This window comes from Aulonocara sp. 'chitande type north' Nkhata Bay, linkage group LG9 (genome assembly GCF_057382095.1).
Source record: "Aulonocara sp. 'chitande type north' Nkhata Bay isolate Kocher_YH1m ecotype deep benthic linkage group LG9, A_spYH_male_GT1.1, whole genome shotgun sequence".
Classification (NCBI taxonomy): Eukaryota; Metazoa; Chordata; class Actinopteri; order Cichliformes; family Cichlidae; genus Aulonocara; species Aulonocara sp. 'chitande type north' Nkhata Bay.
This window is the reverse complement of record NC_141352.1, coordinates 2,372,971-2,393,895: the sequence shown is the minus strand read 5'-3', so window position 1 is coordinate 2,393,895 and position 20,925 is coordinate 2,372,971. Positions and strand designations below refer to the sequence as shown.

Sequence of the window (20,925 nt, the reverse complement as noted above, 5' to 3'; positions counted from 1 at the left end):
TTTATTTTTGGTAAGACCATCATTTTTATAGCGGCAACCCTTCCCATGAGTGATATGGGTAGACATTTCCATCTAGCCAGATCATCTTCTACCTTCTTTAAAAGTGGGATATGGTTTAATTTAGTTAGATCTGCAAGCTTGGGAGAAACATTAATACCTAAATATTTTATATTTCCTGATTGCAGTGGTGTAGAAGAGGAATTATGGAAGGAGCAATTAATCGGTAGGACTGTAGATTTTGACCAGTTAATTGAGTAATCTGATATTCTTGCAAAAGAGTTTATCAATTCAATCACCCCAGAGATATTGGTTTGTGAATTTTGGAGAAAGAGTAACACATCATCCGCATAAAGGCTGATTTTATGTTCCACGTTCTTGCATTTTATGCCCTTAATTACTGAATTCTGTCTAATTGCTGCTGCTAGTGGTTCAATAAAAATTGCAAACAGTGAAGGGGAGAGTGGGCATCCCTGCCTGGTGCCCCTCAAGAGACAGAAGCTGGAGGATGTCTGGTCATTTGTTCTAACACAAGCTGTTGGGGAATTATATAATATTTTTAACCAGTTTATGAAAGAGGATCCAAAACCAAATTTGTGTAAAGTTGCAAATAGAAATTTCCAGTTAACTCTGTCAAATGCTTTTTCTGCGTCTAAAGAGAATATTGTAGTTTCTAGGTTTTTACTGTATGAGTAGTCTATCAAATTAAGTAATCTACGTGTATTTGTTGATGAGTGCCTACCTTTTATGAAACCAGTTTGGTCAGGATGAATTAAGAGGGGGGTTATTTTCTCCAGTCTCTTTGAGAGAGCTTTGCAGATTATTTTAAGGTCTACATTTATAAGGGATATTGGACGATAGCTTGAGGGATATACAGGGTCTTTGCCTGGTTTTAGCAGGAGATTAATGTTTGCAGAATTCATATTTGATGGAAGTCTGCCCTTTTCTTTAATTTCCAACAACGTTCTGTAGAAAACTGGTGCTAGAATCGACCAGAATTCTTTGTAGAATTCTGCAGGAAAGCCATCTGGACCTGGAGCCTTATTATTGTGCATACTTATCAGGGCTTCCTGGAGTTCACCTGGTGTCAGTGGTGAATCCAGTGCCATTGCTTGAGTGTCCAATAATTTTGGAAGAGTTATGTTGTCCAAAAACTGATCAATTTCTTTTTTAGATGGGTTTATTTGTGGTGAATACAACGTTTTATAGAAATCCCTGAAAATGTTGTTTATTTGTATCGGTTCATATAATGTGTTCCCAGATGAATCTTGAACAGCACATATAGTTGTTTTTTCTTTATTTATTTTTAGCTGGTTTGCTAGAAATTGACCGGATTTATTACCATGTTCATAATTTTGTAGGCGTAGTCTTTGTACTAAGAATTTTGTTTTTTTATCAATTATCTCATTTAATTCTAGTTTTGTTTTGCGTATTTTGTTCAATGTTTCCTGATCTTGGTGGGACGCGTAGGCTTCTTCTAGTGATTTGATGTTTTTTTCTAATTCCTGAATATTTTTGTTTTCTTTTTTCTTTTTATGTGATGAGAAAGAAATTATTTTACCTCTCATCACAGCTTTCCCTGCTTCCCATAGAACAGAAGCTGATGTTTCGGGAGTGTCATTATAGTCCAAATATGAAGTCCACTCTTTTTTAAAATATTTAATAAAGTCTTCATCTTTAAGTAGTGATATATTAAATCTCCAGTTTTTTCTTGGCGTAGTATTATTCTTGTGCATTAGTGTTAAAGATACAGGAGCATGATCGCTGACAGCTATAGGGTGAATCTCAGTGTCTGAAATGTCGTTCAGCAGTGAGCTGCTGACCAAAAAATAATCCAGACGAGAGTAGGAGTGATGAACATGTGAGAAAAAAGTATATTCCTTACTGGTGGGGTGAAGAGAGCGCCATGCATCGCAAAGACCAAAGTCGCTCATATACTGTTTGATTATATTTGTGGACTGCCAATTACGCTGAGTTCCTGTTGTGTTGAGCCTATCCATGTCTTCATTTAGTCCAAGGTTGAGGTCGCCTCCAAGAACAAGTGTGCCATCTAAGTGTTCAGAGAGTGCACTGAAAAAACCGTGAAAGAATGAGGGATCATCAACATTTGGACCATATACACTTGCAATACATAGATTTTTATCACGTATAGATAGTTTAATGATTAAGAATCTGCCCTCTGGATCTATAACTGTATCGAGTACTGTGAAATTAATATTTTTATGTATTAAAATTGCTGCTCCCCTTTGTCTAGAATTATAACAAGCTGAGAACACATTAGGAAACTCAGGTGTTTTAAGTTCATTCGAACCTCTAAGAGGTCTGTGGGTCTCTTGTAATAGGACAACATCTGCCTGTAGTTTTTTGAGTTGGTTAAATATTTTTAACCTCTTTTCTCTGGAGCCAGCTCCATTTATATTCCATGTAATGAACCTCAGTGTACCCATAGATGTTTGTGTATAACTAGGGATGTATGCTGTGTGCGTCGCTTAGACAGGTGGAGAGAATACGTCACTTGTTCATAAATAAAGAGAAGGAGAGAGAGAAAAAATGTGTGGCGAGATGCTCCCTGAGTCTGACTTTGTGTATGCATAGTTACTAATATGAGTAGGCTTGGCTTAAGTGTGGTGCATGGTGCGTATGTGTCGAAATAAAGGATGTTTGTGGATGAGTGTCGAAGCAGGTGATCGAGGCAGTGAAAGGAATAAAGAAAGAAACCAAGGACAGGGGTGAGCAGCATAAAACCAAGAGGGGGAAAAGAGAGGAAAAAAAAAAACGAGAAGAAAAAAAAACAGAAACAAAACGTAAACATTCCAATTAAATCACTGACGGAGAGTGACGGTGTTAATTCTGCTATGAAAGCACACTTTAAGATGCGATTTGATGCTGGTAAGTTAAACAGATGTTAATGCAAGTTAGTGTGAGTGGATAGGGAAATGGTGTAGCTGATTCTTATCTGGTGTGAGGTTAATACAGCCACGGAGTGATGTTGGGGTCGCGGTGGAGCTGTCCGTCCACGTACAGCCGGTCCACAGCGATGACAGCGCGGGAGCCCTTCTGGATGAAGCCGCGTCGGATTGGCAAGAGGACCCTGCGTCGTTCCAAGATCTCTTTGGGGAACTGGTCGTTCACGCTGAAGTCCGTTCCTTTTAATTCCCTGCCGCGGCTTTTCACATGTTGCTTTTGTTTGAAGTGGCCGAATTTGGCCACGATAGGACGTGGTCTCCCGGCCGTAGCCCGAATGGGGCCGAGGCGATGTACCCTATCGAAGACGATGTTCTTCACAGTGTCCTCCGGCAGCTTCAGGTGGGTTTTGATGAAGCTTTTTACCGTGGTCTCCGCGTCCTCTCCAGCGGCTTCTGGAATACCAGAAAATACCAGATTATCACGCATGCTACGAGCTTGTAGATCGATAACTGGGGGCAAGTTTTACACGCTGTGGTCTGTTTAAAAGAATTTCACTCGCTGGGCCCACGTCCTCATTTGAGGTTTGACAGCGTTTTAGTAGGTAAAGGTGATGCTTGGACATGAACTGAGCTGTGGTTTGGGGAAGGCCTCGAAGGGGACTGGCGGCGGCTCCCGGGCCTGGCAGATCATCTCCGAGGCAAGCTTTCCCAGATGAATGTGCCTGATCCCATCTGCCGGTGGATCACTGACTTCCTGACGGACAGGAAGCAGCATGTGAGGCTGGGAAAGAATGTCTCGGACTCCCGGACCATCAGCACCGGCTCCCCTCAGGGCTGTGTTCTTTCTCCTCTGCTCTTCTCCCTGTACACCAACTGCTGCACCTCCACCCACCAGTCTGTCAAGCTAATCAAGTTTGCAGATGACACCACCGTTATTGGGCTCATCTCGGACGGGGATGAGTCTGCCTACAGGAGGGAGGTTGAACGTCTGGTGTCCTGGTGCAGCCACAACAACCTGGTGCTGAATGCCCAGAAGACAGTGGAGATTATTGTGGACTTCAGGACGCACACAGCTCCACTCCCCCCCATCATCCTGACTGACACCCCCATCACCTCTGTGGACTCATTCCGCTTCCTGGGTACCACCATCACCCAGGACCTGAAGTGGGAGCCCACCATCACCTCCGTCATCAAGAAAGCCCAGCAGAGGATGTACTTCCTGAGGCAGCTGAAGAAATTCAACCTGCCAACACGGACGATGATGCAATTCTACACCGCAATCATCGAGTCCATCCTCACCTCCTCCATCACCGTGTGGTACGCTGGAGCCACTATCAGGGACAAACAGAGACTGCAGCGTGTTGTGCGCTCTGCTGAGAAGGTGATTGGCTGCAGACTCCCATCTCTGCAGGACCTGTACACCTCCAGGACACTGCGGCATGCAGCTCAGTCACAGCTGACCCTTCTCACCCTGGACACAGTCTGTTTGACCTGCTCCCCTCAGGCAGGAGGCTCCGGTCCATTCGCACCAGAACCTCTCGCCATAAGAACAGTTTCTTCCCCTCTGCTGTTGAACACATGAACAATAAACGTACGACTGTTCCCACCACTAACACATGACCCTACGCTGTGTTCACTGCATCATTCCATGTTTGGCACTGATCACCACCTGCACTCATGTATATATCTTTCTACGTAGCACTTTTAATTCTTATTCTCATGTATATATCTCATGTATATCTCATGCATATATCTTTCTACGTAGCACTTTTAATTCTTATTCTTACTTTTATTTTTTCATGTCTGTTTAAGCGCAATTTATGACAGTATGTTTGCACTGAAGCACCGCAGCAATTTCCTAATGTTGTAAACCTGCTCAACATTTGGCAATAAAACCCTTTCTGATTCTGATTCTGATTCTGATTCTGATCCCCATGTACTAAACAGAAATGAGGAAGTTAAAGAATTGAGAACAAGGAGGGAGGGAGGGTGGGGAATGTAAATGAGAATGTACAGCTTGCAGAACTGGGGGAACCTCTGTAGATGACAACCGGAAGGAGCGTGTTTGGAGGTGTGGTCCTGCTCCTGAAATTCCGATACATAATCTCCAAGTCTTTAATCCAGGTACAGGCTGAATGTGGGAGCTTCAGGTCCAGCACTCACTGCACTACGATGGCCGGCATACTGAATGCTTACCTGTAACCTATTTACCTGAGTGTTCCAGGAGGGTCAGCGTGGTATGAAGAGTGATGGCAATAGCATCCGCAGTGGAAGGGTCGATCCTGTATGGGGTTGAATTGTGCTGGGAGGCAGGCCTCTGTGTGCTTCTTACACCTTTTAATCCAGAAACGTAAGTGGACTATCTATTGAAGCAAGGATATTTCCAATATCTGTGACATATCCAGTGTTCTCAGTGTTAAAGGCAGATCTGTAGAGACTGTGACTTGGAAAGTAAAGTGATTTGTTAGTTGTTATTTTCAGTTGTCCCAGCACAGAGTGCTGGCATTCATCTCCATGAAGCCATCCCAGTGAGTTTGCATAGAGGTGTAAGGAACAAACAAGATGTTTTTCCAACACTGATGCTTGTCACAGATCTGGGTAACACTGCTATGTTTGGTGTTGTACAGTCTGGCTTTTAGACAGATTTGCTCTGATGCTCACTGGGCTTAGCCAGAAAGCCCCATGCTCTGCATATCAGCCCAGAGGTGGTGCAGCTGGTTTCATGCTGCACACAGACCCTCAGCCTCCTGTTAATATTACATATTAGACAGGTCGGAATAGTTATTAATAGTTTTTTTGTTTATGTTATCTTTTCTGGTAGTGGTGGTGGGCGGGGGTGTACCATGCCACACAACATGCCATTTACAGCCTACGGTAGTTTGCAACAGCCATTTCTTTTGCATCCATTCCCTTCTTATCCCTGTTGGCGGGAGGGGGATGAAGCAGACCCCCTGGACAGGTCGCCAGTCTGTCGCAGGACTAATGTAACAGAGTCATAAATCACATTGTTATAATTACACAAAATGTATTCTAAACCCCCAAACTGCTCCTATCATACCTGACTTTTAGGACCTCCAAGCCTGTAGTTATGTTCATTATCAGTTAGAGCCCCTCCTTATTGTTTTCTTCTTCTTCTTTGGTGCAATCCTATAAATACAGTGTACCCCTTTTGCCTCTCCCCTTTTTCTACAATTCCCCTGTGGGAGAGGTGGGTGTCATTTCTTTCCAACACCTTAAAAACACACATAATTCATATTTAGCCACCCTGATGTTTATGATTGCGATGTTAGTTCAGTTATTGTCATTATTAAGCCTGTTTTTGTAAGATGTGATAAGTGTGTAGTATGTGTGTATCATAAATGTGTTTTAGGCTCCATAAATGCTAGCATGAATATATACTCCTTGCTAGCTTGGGAGCTGTGGTGGGTTGAGCTGGAGTGGGCAAATTATTTACTTGGAGGTCTTTCTTTCTTTTACCTTTTTTTATCAGGTATGTCGGATTTCATGTTGATGTTTTTGTTTTATCTTATGTCAAATATGTTACGTGTAAATGCATATTTTATGTTTAATGTAAAAATAAATGCCCTTTTTCTACAATTCCCCTGTGGGAGAGGAGCTGGAGTGGGCAAATTATTTACTTGGAGGTCTTTCTTTCTTTTACCTTTTTTATCAGACACAACGCAGAATCACACCGGTTACACTAACACATAGAGACAGACAACCGTTCGGACTCACATTCACACCTATGGGCACTGACGCTCTGACGCTCTGTTCTCTGAAAAAGACCTGTTGTATAATTCTGAAATGTACATTATTTTTCAGTTTTGGGTAACCCTACCCTTTTGTAACCTCTGGCAGTTAAACCAGTTAAGTCACCACTTACCTTTGTACCATCAAGCTATTCATTGGACTTGAACCACTTGAATAGCAAAAAAAACAGAAAAATGAGGGTGTTATAAAACGTTTGACAGGTGGTGTACCTGTCGGACTGAAAACACCTGAATTTTAAGATTTTGACATATCAAACACGGTTGTTTGATATGTTGCAGGCACTTCCAGTTTCATAATGGGGAAAGGCTCTCCTTCTGTTTCTGCACTGGTCCCATGTCCTGCTGTTTGGGTTGAAAATGCAAACTCATCATAGTTTAAAGATTCAATATTAAATCTTAAAGGTTGATTTTAATTTTAATTTCATTCATATAAGTTTTATGCTACTCTTCATGCTGTGCTTGTCCCCACAGAAATATAAATGACTGAATAAGTGAGTGTGTAACCATGCTGTGGTTGGGGTGTGTTTTAGTCTATTAAAAAGGTTCACAGACCCCTGAGCAGCCATAACAATCTCTTTCATAATTCATCTTACAAAGGAACAAAAAGGAAAACACTGTTGCTTATGTTGGAGAGAAAACAAATGTGCTTAAAACTGAGAGAACAGTTGTGTCATTGTTAGGAGACTTGGTTTGGTTGAAGCGACATCTGCTTTGGATAGATTTGGAACTTTTTTCTTCAATATATGAATCTGAGCACATAACTTAGTTTGATGCCAATATTTAGACCTCACTCACCTTTTTTCACTCATTATGTATTTATACACCACTCTGCATTTAATCATTAGTTATTATTTATCTCTAGCCATCTTACTCTGTGTGTCTGTTTTCTGTTAAAAGGAAACGTTTTGAATGCACAACCTTACACATGAAAACACTCCCTGCCCCTGATCAGCACAGCCATCATCATTCTGAACCACACAGGCGTTTCTAAATTCCTGCATGCTTCTATGCTTAAAATATGTCTTAAGAGAGGGTTCTGCAACCTTTTCTATCTCTGTTTTATTATTGGAAAGCACTTTGGTCAACTTTGTTGTTTTTAAAAGTGCTATATACAGTAAATAAAGTTGGATTGGATTGGATTTTCTAGCAAGATGAGCATCAACAGCTCTTCATGCCATGAGTACTTTATCATGCACCGTGGTGGCCAGTCATTGATGGGGCTGCTTGTTTTGGGCCACTGTTCAGAGCCTCCTTTTAAATGACTGCTGTGTACAGATGCATACCACACAGACGAGAGGCTTCAGTGTCTAAAAATGTCCTGGGAATCTCTTGGTGTCAGCATGCTCAAATCTTCTTCAATTTACTAGCTAGGTCTCACTGTTCTGGTAAAATGGATTGCCACTGCAAACCCAATTATTGGCTTGAGAATTGAGACGTATTGAGACGCTGGTTCAGTGTAAGTGGATTCTGTCTTACTGATGAACAGAGCTCAGTGCTTTGATATAGACTGGTGTGAAATTAAATAAGCAAGATTCAAAGAGAAGAGACTGAAAGAAGTGAGCAAGTTCATCCCTGACTGAGGAGCTGCTGAGGTCACCCTGGCCTTGTCAGCATGACTTAACCAATGGCGTATAGCTCTACAGTGAGGACGATAAGGACATAGAGAGGGCAGAGAGGTGGTTAAGGGACTAAACAAGTAGCACATTGTCACTGTGGACCTGTCAGCTTGTGTTACAGCCAGTGAGAAAGTGGGACAAAGTGCTGCTCAGGCTTTTTGGAAATCAGGCAGCCCCTTAGCCATTTCTTGCCATTCTCAATGATGATCACAGGCAATACACTGGGGTTGCTAAAGGGTGTGGCTAACCCTAGCATGCAAGACTTTTAATAATAACCCCTGAAGTGGTAACTTACGGTAATAACATGTCCATGATCAACAATCGGAAGGTAGAGAGTAAATAGTTCTAACATTAAAAAAAATAAATCATCTGATCCTTACCAGGTAAATGTAGTCAAATAAAACCAGAAGAACACGTGAAATAATACACAGTGCCATTATTTATTTAACTAAATGTAAGGAATTCTGGCCCACTGTTTTTCCACAAATGCTTCAGTTGTGTGGCGTTTGTGGTCATTCCTTTATGCACAGCTCTCTTGAGGTCCTACCACAGCATTTCAAGGTCTGGACATTGACTGGGCCTCACCTCTGACTCTAGAATAGTTTGGCATATATAAGAGTTTGTGGTTGACTCAGTGAATGTGGAGTACCAGGTGACCAGCATCTCCACTCATGTCTCATCTGTTCAGAGAACTTTGCTCCAAAAGTCTTGTTTGTTCAGCTTCCCATGGGAACACCTCCAATCATATTTCTTCAGAGTCTTTCTAACTGTACTGTCATGAACTTTAATATTTAATGTGCTAATTACAGCCCACAGGGTCTGAGATGGAGTTCTTGGGATTTCGCAGTTTCTCTTAGCATTGCATGGTGAGCTGAGCTCAGGTGAATTTCTGGGACTTGAACCATCTTTAATTTTCCAACTTGTGAATGGTATTTCTTACTGTAGATTATTCTAAGATAATACTTTAAACTATTTCATAACCTAGATAATTATGCATGGGCTACAAAAATGATGTAGTGGAGATATGATATTGTAGCAGCCTTACTCCGTGTGTAGCACAGCGAGAAGCTTGTTTGTGTTCTTTGCTGATATTCTAATGATGTTTGATTCCTTGGAAAGTGATTCTGTCACTACTTAAAGTGTGCTTGTAGCCGTAAAGCAAAGTGATCCACCCGCAATGCAGTAGTGTGGCCATGTATGCAGAATACATTTAACATTAAACATGAAATCAGATGGAAACTCTAAGGTCTGTCGCAGTCGTGTAAGAACCGTGTTGTAGTCCTGACAGCACACATGTATGTGGGGGACATGTAAGAACAGAGCTGTGCTGAGCATGTGGAGCCTACTCCTCCATGTCTTTTGTTGTTCCTCATAATAAAATGAGTGAAACCATGGCAACAGCACAAGTTTCTCCCATAATAAAAACAGCAGAAGATTTATCCTTTGTCCCTTTTTTACTTGTCACACTGCTTTACTGTGACATTTGCAGCCTAGCAACGGCACCTGATGATATCTGAGATGGCAGCAAAAATGCAAAAATAAATGGACGGATGGAACGTCACCACATTTCTCCCCGGGTACTCCCGCTTCCTCCAACAGTCCAATGACATGCAGTTTGTGGGGATAGGTTAACTGATCAATCTAAATTGCCCAATGGTTGTTTGTGTCTGTGTGTTGGCCCTGCGACAGACTGGCGACCTGTCCAGGGTCTACCCCGCCTCTCACCCTATGACAGCTGGCGTAGGCTCCAGCACCCTCCCGACCCTGAAAAGGATAAGCAGAAGCGAATGGATGGATATATATATATATATATATATATATATGTATATATATATATATATATATATATATATTCGTGCTGTTAGCGTTAATCTCGTTAAAATGACGTTAATGCCATAACCGCATTATAGCAGCCACACGCTGCTATATATATATATTTATATTTGTTAATTTGAGTTTATTACAGTTTAGGTTTTAGTTTAGTTTCCCCAGCTTGCCTTGTTTCCCCACCATCTTTAGTACAGCGGCTGAAATGAACATTGCTTTCCCTTCTATTCACTTTTTATGTGTTTATGTATGCAAGAGACCGTATAAGTAACTTTTGATTTTAGGATCACAAATAGTTCTTTCAGATTATATTTGACTATTTAGCATTTGTACATGATCTCTTTCCTTATTGTGTCTTTCTTCATGCCTTCTCCTCCACTACTCTTTCTCCTCTCTCATTTCCACCTCATTGTCTTCCTCTTCAAGCTTCATCTTCTGCACCGAAGTCAGGAGATGAGGCTCTAAAAATAGTATCATTACTACAATGTACTGGCTTGTAGAAGACATCTTGAGGTTTTAATTACTAACTATACTGGTGTGGTTAAAGGTTTCCATACAGTCACAATGGGCATGAATGTCATGGTAATTTGAGTCTTTTAATGATTTCTTTGAGCTCTTCTCTTTCCAGGTAATCACTTTTTATTGTAAGTTATAAAAACAGGATTGATTGGTCAAAAACTTGGGGGAGAACTTTCGGTCTAGCAGAATCAACATCAAAGTTTTGTACCTTCCGGTGCCAACAACAGTCCAGGCAGATCATCCCCCTCAAATTCCTCAGAGAGGGGGAATTCTCCCTGCTGTTAGTGTCTGAGTGCAACGGTCTATTCTACAATGGTAAATGGTAAATGGCCTGTATTTATATAGCGCTTTTACTAGTCCCTAAGGACCCCAAAGCGCTTTACATATCCAGTCATCCATCCACCCATTCACGCACACATTCACACATATACAATACATATATGTGTACAATAAAGGATAAAACAGTGACTTTTAGCCAGCATAGTTTGATCCTCATCATCGTCAGATAGGCTCATGTGGCTCTGTTTGAAAAACAGGCTTTAAAGTGGTCAGTGCAGTGTTACTGAGCACAGTGCAGGCCCTGCATTCTTTTACTGATGTTACGACTATCACGGTGTGCAGTGTATTTCATCCCAGTACATCCCTACCAGTGTCACCATGGAAATACAGCTCCTCATATCAATGATGAGTAGCTGACGTGGTAGGGTCATCACTTCCACTCCACCTGGTGCCAGTCGCGTTGGTGTTGAGTTTTATTTGGTTATATTTTATCAGTTGTCTAATGTAAGAGATCTATCGTGTGGACTCTTTCAGTGGCTCCAGAGTGCGATGCTTTACATTCACCTAATGAGTGAAAGCAGCCTGGTTTGATCCCTGGAGGAACCAAATACACTGCTTAGTTAACTGTCCCAACAGACTGGGAAATAAAGTATTTGCAGGGAAAAACTTGGACATATGAGAGAAAGTGAGTTATGGCGCTATGATTTATGACAGGGGAAGTAAGAAAAAAATTGGCTTGGTTTGTCCCCAGTATACCTTTTTTGCTTTCTTCTGACCAGTGCTTGTGCTAGGTCCTCATCGGGGTCAGAGTTTTCTCCAGCACCAGGTCCCACTGACTACTTTGTCCTTTCACATATGTATCTATTACTATTACGCTGCATCGGCTCACTCACAGCATGGCTGTTATGTAATTTCTTCTTCGTCTTCTTCTGTTTTACTGACAGCTGGCAACCCATTTAATTAGAGCAGGTAGTTGTACTGCCCTCTAGTGGAAGAGAATGTAATTGTTCTGCCCGATACCCACACCGATCGCTTAGATTACTAATCAGGTGGAACCAGATAATCTTCCACGGCACACCTGATCATTTCTCACGGCACACCTATGTGCCGCGGTGCAGTGGTTGGGAAACACTGCCTTAGCTGAAGAGGAGTGACTGCGTCAACCACCGTACCTGTTTTTACTGGTCACCTCGGGTTTCTATCACTTTTCACTGGTTCCCTAAGCCACCGTAGTTTTTGTGTCTAAAAGCTATTATGTTCTCTAGTGGCATGATCTTTCATATTTTTCTCCTCATGAAGAGAAATCCCACATCCAGACCCAAACATGAGTGTGTCTGCTAACAGGAACTGTGTGTTTAATAAAGTGTGATATTACTCGGTGCCACACACATGTCAGTGATTCACTGACTGTTACACTGTTACACTGTTACACTGTTCTTTCATTCCACAAACACACACTGGCTTCTTTTGCATCAGTTACACATTCACCATTCTGCTGCTCACTGGCATCAGTGTCTGAAAACAATAATAAATACAGTTTATTTATAATTAATTTTAATGTTGCATTGAAGCTGCCTGACGTAAACAGCTGTTTAGAAAATTACTTGTTTGAAAGGTTTCCATCCGTCCCTGATTTAGACGTTTGCTCCAGCTCTTCAGACCTCACCCTGGGGACTGGAAGACTTCTATAGTGTAAGGATCAGTGGCCTGCCATGTTTGTCTGTAGCAGCTTTCTTTGGCTAATAGTCAACTTTAGAGAGTTGTATAGAAAGTGGGCTCGGTCCTGTTTTCAAAAGCATACATATTTGCACATAGACAGGCTTGAGTCCTTTTGTGTATTCAGCAGCTGTGTCACTAGTGATGGAGCCCACTGAGAGAGCACTGGTACGAATGACTGACAAAATAACACCACCCACACTAGCAGCACCCACTCACAGGTAAAGTGCTGCTCCTTTCAGTAATCTGTTTTCTTTGTGTATGTGGCCCCTATTTCTCCTAGATCACAGTGACAGAGACTGTGCTGTTTCTGGTCCAGTACACGTCCAAGGAGTTTGACCGTTTAGAGAAGACGGTGGCCACCGGAGACTGCTGTTACCTCAACCCACTGGTACGCAGGACATTCCGCTTCCTCGGTAAGTTTTAGGCGTGTGTATGCTTGTTTCTGTTACTTCACCTGTCAAAGCTGAATGTTTTTCTATAAGTCTGTGAGAAAACTGGCCACATGTGACATTCACATAATAAACTAGTTAGTTGAGTTTGTTGATCAGGTCCTTTGATCAACAAACACACTTTTTCCCACTAAACTGAAAAACTAAGATCGACTACAGGAACAGCACTGATGTTTTGGACGCTAGAAACAACTTTTCTTTCACTCAACCTGAACTAATCGTCTCAGTAAAGCTCCACCTGTTTGCTCTTTGCATTGTGTAACTGTGCCAGCGTCATCATTGCTGCTGCTGTTGGGTTATCAGTGTTTCTGATTAAAACTGGGGGCTCCTGAATACGTTTGTGTTGCAGGTCTGTTTTTAGTGGCAAATGTGGGTGCGTTTGCATTTCCACAGTGACAGTGGTGCTCTACAGAGCCATGCCTTAAACGAAGAGAAAGACCTCTTGGATAAGTATTATTTAAACCATGAAAGGACATTCATTACCTTTAAGTCCAACTACTTGTTCTAGCCTTGCCAGGAGAATATTGTGATCAACCGTAGGGCTGTGCGATATGACCAAAATCTCATATCCCGATATAAGACATCTATCATCCCGATAACGATATAAATCACAAGAATTTAACATTTTCTGTAAATTCTGTGAATCTCAGGCAGATTGACTTGCATTGAAGTGTTTCCAGCTGGGCGTCATGTACCTGGAGTTGAGACTTTTAACCGATGCATGAAACGATACATTTTTAGACATAAGTTGTAACGGCCGTTGTTTTCTTTGTGAGTATTTATTACACGGCGTGCTGCCGGGAAAAGCCTGCTCTAACGTTTGAGTCTAAGGTTTATTTTTTAGCACCTGATGGCTCTTTTTTGCTTCTCATCCATAAATGCTCTCCATACTCTTTCATGGGATTTAGTTTATTTTGAAAAGTCTCAACAGGATTTTGAGCTTTATTGTAAAAGGTATGCAAAACAAACAAGCAGACGGCGGAGCCATGCCATTTTTTTACCGTCTTGGTTGCTAACGACAACGTGTAAAAACAGGCACTTGTCCGTCCGTAGTGTGGTTATATTAAATATAAGACAAAGAGAGAACTTTAAGAAACTAATATAGCCACTACAGTGACCATCAAAATGATGAAAAACTAGAAAAATTTGCATTTCCTGCGAAAATGCTGTGTGGATGCCTTAACGCTGAAGATGTCTGCTGAAAAAAGCAGAAAAGGTTGAAAAAAAAAATGTTGCCCTGAGCAGGATTCGAACCTGGCCCTTCTGGTACTCAAGGCAGGCACATATCTCTCTGCGCCACAGTCTTTCTCACAAAGAAGAGGTGGAGAGACTGACAATTGTGCTGAAATGAGCAGAAGCTGCGGAGAATAGACTACTTGCACTAGGGCATGTGACGTATTTCCGTTTCCAAATAGTACCGCTTGTGCGTTTCCGGTACGTTTGCTTATCTATCGGTAGCTATGCTAATGTCGCTTCAGAATGAGTATAAAAAGGAAAGTATTTAAAACAGAACATTTTCAAAAACAGGAGAAGAAATACTCCGAGCATTGCTGTGTCCCACTTTGTTCAGCTTCAGCCAAATTTAACGGCATACTAAGTTTTCATGCCTTTCCGACCCATTCCGACTTGAGAAGACAATGGCTGGTAAATATACGCCGGGATCATTTCACGATTACCTCTCACACCAGGCTCTGCTGCAGACACTTTGCCAGTGATCAACTCATAGAGCCAACAACCCTCGATGGTCGAAGGCGGCTTATTAAAGGTGCTGTACCAACACTTTTTGAGTGGAATGGCTATAAAGTTGAACCACCGCAGCATAGTGTTTGGGAGAGAACGGAGTGACGCCCTGAACTAGTTCCTCCTGACGATCAAGAAGAGCACAGTCTTACAAGAGATCATGACTACTGCTCAGTCCCTGAGCCATCTGCATTGGACATATCTGCATCAGCTGCAGAAGACCTGTCCAAAGACGTGGAGACTCTGAGGAAGAAAATACAGGAGTTACGTGTCCAGCGAGAATTTGGGTTACAGCGTTTTGCTGACATCCGATTCTATACCAGGTACATCTAAGTTCTATTCAAGCTAACTGTTTAAAATATACCAAGGTCACCATCAGTTAAATTTCGAAAGTTTTTCCAGTCTTAATGAAAACAAAATAGAAATTTACTTTTTCTCTGCTGATTGTATGTTTTATGTAGATGCTTTAGTATTTAAACAATATCCTAATGCTACAGGTAAAATACAACACCAAATACTCTTAATCAGACTATTTTATACAGCATTCCATTAGCATATTTGTCACAGTTCACATTATTTTTATGTCAGTGTGTAATGTTAATTAATGATTGACACGATGTATGGCTCTCTCGTGAATAGATTTCCAAGCTATGATCATTTGATGGCATTCTGGGTTTTGATTGAGCCTTGCATCTATAAAATGATCCGGGTTTCAAGAGCCAAGTCAGCTGCCAATCGGAACGAAGAAGTGTTGACACCTGCACGCACATCAACAGTAGGTTATGGGTTTGTTGGTAGTTAGAACTAGAGGTGTAATGTTATTGTATTTATGTACAATAACATTACTTTATGTACAGTAGCATACATACACAGGTGTATGTATGCTAGACTCAGTATCCTTTACATACATACACCTGTGCACTACAGCACCTCATTGTTTACCCCATGGTACAGTATGGTATGCCTAACCATTACAAAACATTTAGCCAAGAAAAGAATAATTTTACTAGTTCATAGCTTAAGGAGTAACATTTTCCCTTTTGTTTTCACCTTCCAGAGGCAGCTGCTACAGCCAATTGATGAGTTTTTTCTTTTCCTGGTTTTCCTGTCAGTTGGTTTGAAGGAGAGGGACCTGGCACACCGATTTAACATACACCAGTCCACAGTGAGCCGCATTATTGCAACATGGACAAATTTTCTTGCCACTGCACTGGGGTCTCAGTGCATCTGGCTTACACGTGAAGAAGTGCAAGCTTACCTCCCTGAGGAATTCAAAGATTTCTCAGACACCCAGATGATCCTTGACTGTACAGAGCTGAGGTGTCAGACACCATCCTCACCACTTCTCCAAAGTGAAATGTACTCTTCGTACAAATCTCACTGTATGATGAAAGCCCTGGTTGGCATAGCTCCACATGGTCCAGTGACATTCATCTCTAATCTGTATGCTGGTTCGGTTAGTGACAAGGAACTATTCAAACAATCAGGCATTGCTGAGAAGTTGACTGAAGACATGGCAGTGATGGTAGATAAGGGCTTCCTAATCACTGATTGTTGTAAATGCAAAGTGTACTGCCCACCTTTTCTATCTAAGCAGAAGCAGATGCCAGCATACCAGGTTAAGGAGACGCAGGCCATAGCCAGACTCAGGGTACATGTGGAGCGAGTCATTAGGAGGATCAAACAGAACAAACTTTTTGATAGCATCATTACCATGTCACATGTTTATAATATCAACCAACTGTTTGCAGTGGCATGTATGCTGTCAAATTACCAGAACACAGCATTAGTTAAAAAATGGGTTAAGTGAGACAAGATGGATTTTTCCCAAGACACCAGTGCCAGTACAAGTAACTTATGGAAAATGACCTGCAGCTGAGGCCACTACAGTTGAATTTCTTCCTTCTCAGCTGACAATACTTGATTACAGAACTGGTACTTGAGTGCCGATAGTTGAGTTTCAGTTATTGATAATTCAAATTCATTGCAAATGTTTAATGTTAATAATACTGTTTAATTATACTACTATTATTACTATTCAGATTCAACAAAACTATTTATCAAAATTATAAAGTAAATCACTAAATCGTTTTAAAACCATAAGTGACATTGAACTTTTGTAACATCAAAAATACCATTTGTCATTTTCTACAGTTCAGTTATTGTCTAAATGTATATCAGTATGCTAGGCATGGAGTTTTAAATACTTACCATGTAAATAAGTTCTGCACAAATTCAACGTTTTAATGTGTGTTTTTAAAAATTAATTTGATGCCATTGCTTAAATAACAGTTTATTGATGTCACATAAAAGTAACATGTAACAACAAAAGAATTCATGAAATATATTGAAAATAAAACATCAGTTATTTTGTTCCAGCCAGCCTGAAGGATCTGTTTTTCTTTTTGCTGTTTTCACTGTTCATTTTTTCAAACACAGGTATCTTGGCATATATATGTAAAAAAAGAAATAGTCTGCCTTTTCTCTGATTGCATTGTGCACATCTATATCCATGTATATTCTTTGCACTAGGTAGTCCTCTTGTGCCCACACAACAAAGTCACACCACTGCATCCCACTGATGAGCAGTTGTCCTTGCACTTGCCAGTAATATGCGTGGCTCTTTTTTAGTTTAGGGGTACCACATTCCATCTGCACATATTTGCAGTCAATAAAGTTTTGTACATTGGGACATTTGAATTCGACGAAGCCAAACTGGGGGTATTCATTGGGGTCAAAAACAACACCATCAGGAGATGCAGCAAGCCAGGGGGCAATGGGGTGAATGACCAGACCACAGGGTGAGTAGTTAACATTCATTAGCCTACTATACTCTGCTGCTATTGCAGGCTCCATCTCAGTTCCTCTCCTCATGTCTGCTGTCTGCCTTGTTCCCTTCAATATACGCTCTGCTAGTGACTCGGCCGAGCTCTGGCCTCTGACGTGACACACCTCCCGAAACCTAGAGGCAGTCACTCTGGGCCTGCGGAGCTGATGCCACTCAGACGAAGAGCTTTGCTCACGTGTAGCTTCCTCTATTTTGTGAGCCATTTCCAGAGTTACAGACAAGCTTTTCAGATGTAGAAGCTCTTCTTCTGAGCACACAAACACACAATCTGATGGCAAGATGTCATACCCCTCCAGAGGCAAGTGCGGTGTTGGTGGTGCATCGCGGTGTAGTGTGATGTACCGGGTTGTCAAAACCGGCTGCTGATATGACAGAACACTGCCCTCCTGCACCAGCCCAAAGGCACTTTCCACAAGGGGCTTGTCAGGTCTCATGTTCATTGTGGTCACAAGTGGCCTGTCCTCAATATTAAATTTTGCATATGCCTCCGTTATTCTGAACAAGCAGGGATCTGGTAACGGACCCACCATGCCTCTGTAGAAGCCACTCCTAAAGAAAACATCAATGACAATAATGTAAGGAAGAAGGTTGTTATACTGAACAACAACTAAACTAAAAACTAAAAGGTGTAAAACAGTGGTGCATAAGTTAGAGACTGGGATGTATATGTACATGACTGAGTTAGCCGTCTTCAGAAAGTGTAATGTTGTATGTAAATTAATACCTATTCTGACACATGTATGTATGAAAAAAATAGCAACATACATTTGTAACACATGAAACCAAATTTTACAAATGTAATTACCGTACTCCAGTCTGGGCCATCCTATTTGGTACTGGCTTAGTGAAGATCATGGAGTTGATGGGTCCTGGCCTCACACCCTAACAGAAGACACATTTACTATGGATGGTGTTGCTGTTCATATGTAAACATGGACTAATTCAAAAACTTTAACCTCATTTAAATTACCACTGTCCGTGGCTTGTGCCATTGCTGTTCAGATTCCGTGCAGCTATGCACAGGGGGGACAACCGGCACTCTGAGTTGTGAGTAGTGTGCTGTTTGGAAGAGCAATGCCACTGTGTAATTGCACATAACAGCGCCTGCCACACAGGAGCACTGGCTATGTGTCAGTATCACCGGCGATGAATCCAGAAGCTTAATCTAAGAAGAAAGAACGAAAATTAAAAATGTAACATATTCATGGAAGAGCCGAACAGGAACATAGTTCAGTGTTATGGTTACGTACCCTCCTGAATGCTTAGTGTTTCCTTCTCTCCCTATTAAAACAACTTAACCATGCTTGATAACTGTAATAACTTAGATTGTGTATATTTGCAGTATTAACTTGTTGTCAAATGTTTCTGATCACCCAAACACACGTTGATTTAACTATCTGACTAGTCAAATTAGGAGTGATAAAGCAGGGAGACAAGGAAAACATTCAAGTTGATGGGCCTTTAGGAATGAACTTAACTAATGCTTAAATGAACTGAACCCCACAGAACGGGGATTAACAACTTTACACAGCTTCCTGCCTACACTTAGTCTGTGTGGTGCCTCACTCTTCCTCATCGACCTGTAGCACAGGGCTCTCACACCGACCTCCCCTGACAACCTGTCTTTATTGGACACTGAATAAAGATACAAGTACCATTAGCATTATTTCTGTATTACTCATTTCAGCATGTCTTAAACATATATATTTTACACTTAGCAAGAGTAGCATTAGGTAGTTAACTACCTCCATAGTTAGCCAACTACCTAACGCTAATATAACAGTGTCTAACAACAAAAGTGACATTAGTTAAGAAAACCTCAACTATAGTTTAGGACGACATAAAACACCGTTTAAGAAAACATGTAATGTAGAGAACTGACATCAAATGAAGGACATAGCGGAGTAACGTAGTGTTTGCATTTGACGTTAGCTAGCGTTTCTTTGTCGGTTAATTTACGTTTTCTTACCTTCGTAGTTGTGTATATATGATGCAGCATATAACTTAAATCCTTTATCTGAACATCGGTGATGTTCAATTTTGGGAGCTCTTGTAGGCATCGAGTGTAGAACGTCGCCATGGTTTAACCGCACCGGAAGCACTGGAGCAGGACTACATAGAACGCGGAAGTGTTAGTGCAAGTAGTCCATTGGGCTGATAAGAGGTGGAAAGGCTGAAAATTTTACAGAAGAGGTGAATAAGTAGAATTTCTGCTGAAAAGAGATGAAAATTCTGCTGAAAAGAGTTCAATCAGCACAATTTCTACTGAAAAGAGTTTAATCAGCAGAATTTCTACTGAAAAGAGTTGAATAAGCAGAATTCTCCTGAAAAGAGGTTTTTGCTGAAAATAGCAGAAAAAACTGAAAAACTTTTCTGAAAAGAGTTCAATCAGAAGAATTTGTGCTGAAAAGAGTTCAATGAGCAAAATTCTGCTGAAAAGACGTTTTTACTAAAAACAGCTGAAAAGCTGGTATTTGTGCTGAAAAGTGGTGAAAAAACTGAAAAGTTTGCTGAAAAGGGCTGAAAAAGCTTAAATTTGTGTTGAAAAGAGTTAAAAAAGTTTAACTGTTGATTGAAAGAAATGTTGCCATAAGCGGGATTTGAACCCGGGCCTCCAAGTCTGAGAACTGACGCTCATCTCACTGAGCTAAAACACAGGTCAGCCCGGCAAGGAAAATCAGTGAGGCCACTGATGATATGGCAGAAATGGGCAAAAAATATTGCAAAATAAATTCAATATCTCAAAAAGTATAGAAGTTATGAACACCAAAAGTCATAGACGGCATTAGCAGAAAGAGCAGAATTTTTTAAAGTTTGAACGGTGAAAATCGGATGAAAACTGTGGGAGTAGTTAAGTGCCAAAAAGTGTACGGAAGCAACTGGAATATAGTGGAATAAAGAATAAAGAGAAACAGGATCTCAATAGTGTTTGTGTGGATGCCCTTGAGGGCATCCACACAAATATTGACGTAAACAGTTTCTTTTGCGACACCACGAAACAAACGATAGCGTAAAATGAAACGATGGACGTTTTTATATCGTCAGCTGATATATATCGTTATATCGAACAGCCCTAATCAACCGCATCGTTAAGTCAAATAAAACTAGGACCACTGAGCGCCCTGAATCAGCAGTTAAAAGGAGGTCATTAAAAACTCTTAATAGCGCTGTCTCGGTACTGTGGCGTGGTTTAAACCCAGATTGGAATTTCTCGCTGATTCCATTAGTCTCTAACAAGGTCAGCAATTTATGAAG

The 20,925-nt window shown here is 41.2% G+C and overlaps 3 protein-coding genes across 4 annotated transcripts in view; 2 read left to right on the top strand and 1 right to left on the bottom strand.

Annotated features, from left to right (window-relative positions):
• The window catches only part of plppr5b (phospholipid phosphatase related 5b), a 140,853-nt gene that overhangs the window by 21,056 nt on the left and 98,872 nt on the right, over positions 1 to 20,925 (top strand). For both annotated transcript variants that reach the window (XM_086305329.1, XM_086305327.1), the window contains exon 3: positions 12,914 to 13,046. In XM_086305329.1, the coding sequence (XP_086161455.1) occupies positions 12,914 to 13,046 (133 nt within the window). The remainder of the gene's footprint in view (positions 1 to 12,913; positions 13,047 to 20,925) is intronic.
• Positions 15,607 to 18,273, top strand: LOC147321405 (uncharacterized). The gene has a single exon (XM_086305330.1). It carries the CDS (start codon positions 15,652 to 15,654, stop codon positions 16,630 to 16,632), a length of 981 nt encoding a protein of 326 aa, XP_086161456.1. The 5' UTR covers positions 15,607 to 15,651; the 3' UTR covers positions 16,633 to 18,273.
• LOC147321404 (uncharacterized) lies at positions 17,100 to 19,671 on the bottom strand. The gene is made up of 5 exons (XM_086305326.1): positions 19,640 to 19,671; positions 19,214 to 19,305; positions 18,641 to 18,835; positions 18,476 to 18,552; positions 17,100 to 18,219 (listed from the first exon to the last, which is right to left on the bottom strand). The coding sequence occupies exons 2-5, from the start codon at positions 19,244 to 19,246 to the stop codon at positions 17,244 to 17,246; spliced, it is 1,281 nt and encodes a 426-aa protein (XP_086161452.1). The 5' UTR covers positions 19,247 to 19,305; positions 19,640 to 19,671; the 3' UTR covers positions 17,100 to 17,243.

What these genes read in the sequence shown, in the direction of transcription:
- LOC147321405 (XM_086305330.1), top strand. Translation starts at nt 15,652, where the DNA reads ATGTACAATAACATTACTTTATGTACAGTAGCATACATACACAGGTGT.
- LOC147321404 (XM_086305326.1), bottom strand. Translation starts at nt 19,246, where the DNA reads ATGAGGAAGAGTGAGGCACCACACAGACTAAGT. An exon ending in GGCACAAGCCACGGACAGTG is followed by an intron (nt 18,553 to 18,640) that starts GTAATTTAAATG and finishes GTCTTCTGTTAG; the next exon opens with GGTGTGAGGCCAGGACCCAT. An exon ending in ATGGCCCAGACTGGAGTACG is followed by an intron (nt 18,220 to 18,475) that starts GTAATTACATTT and finishes TGTTTTCTTTAG; the next exon opens with GAGTGGCTTCTACAGAGGCA.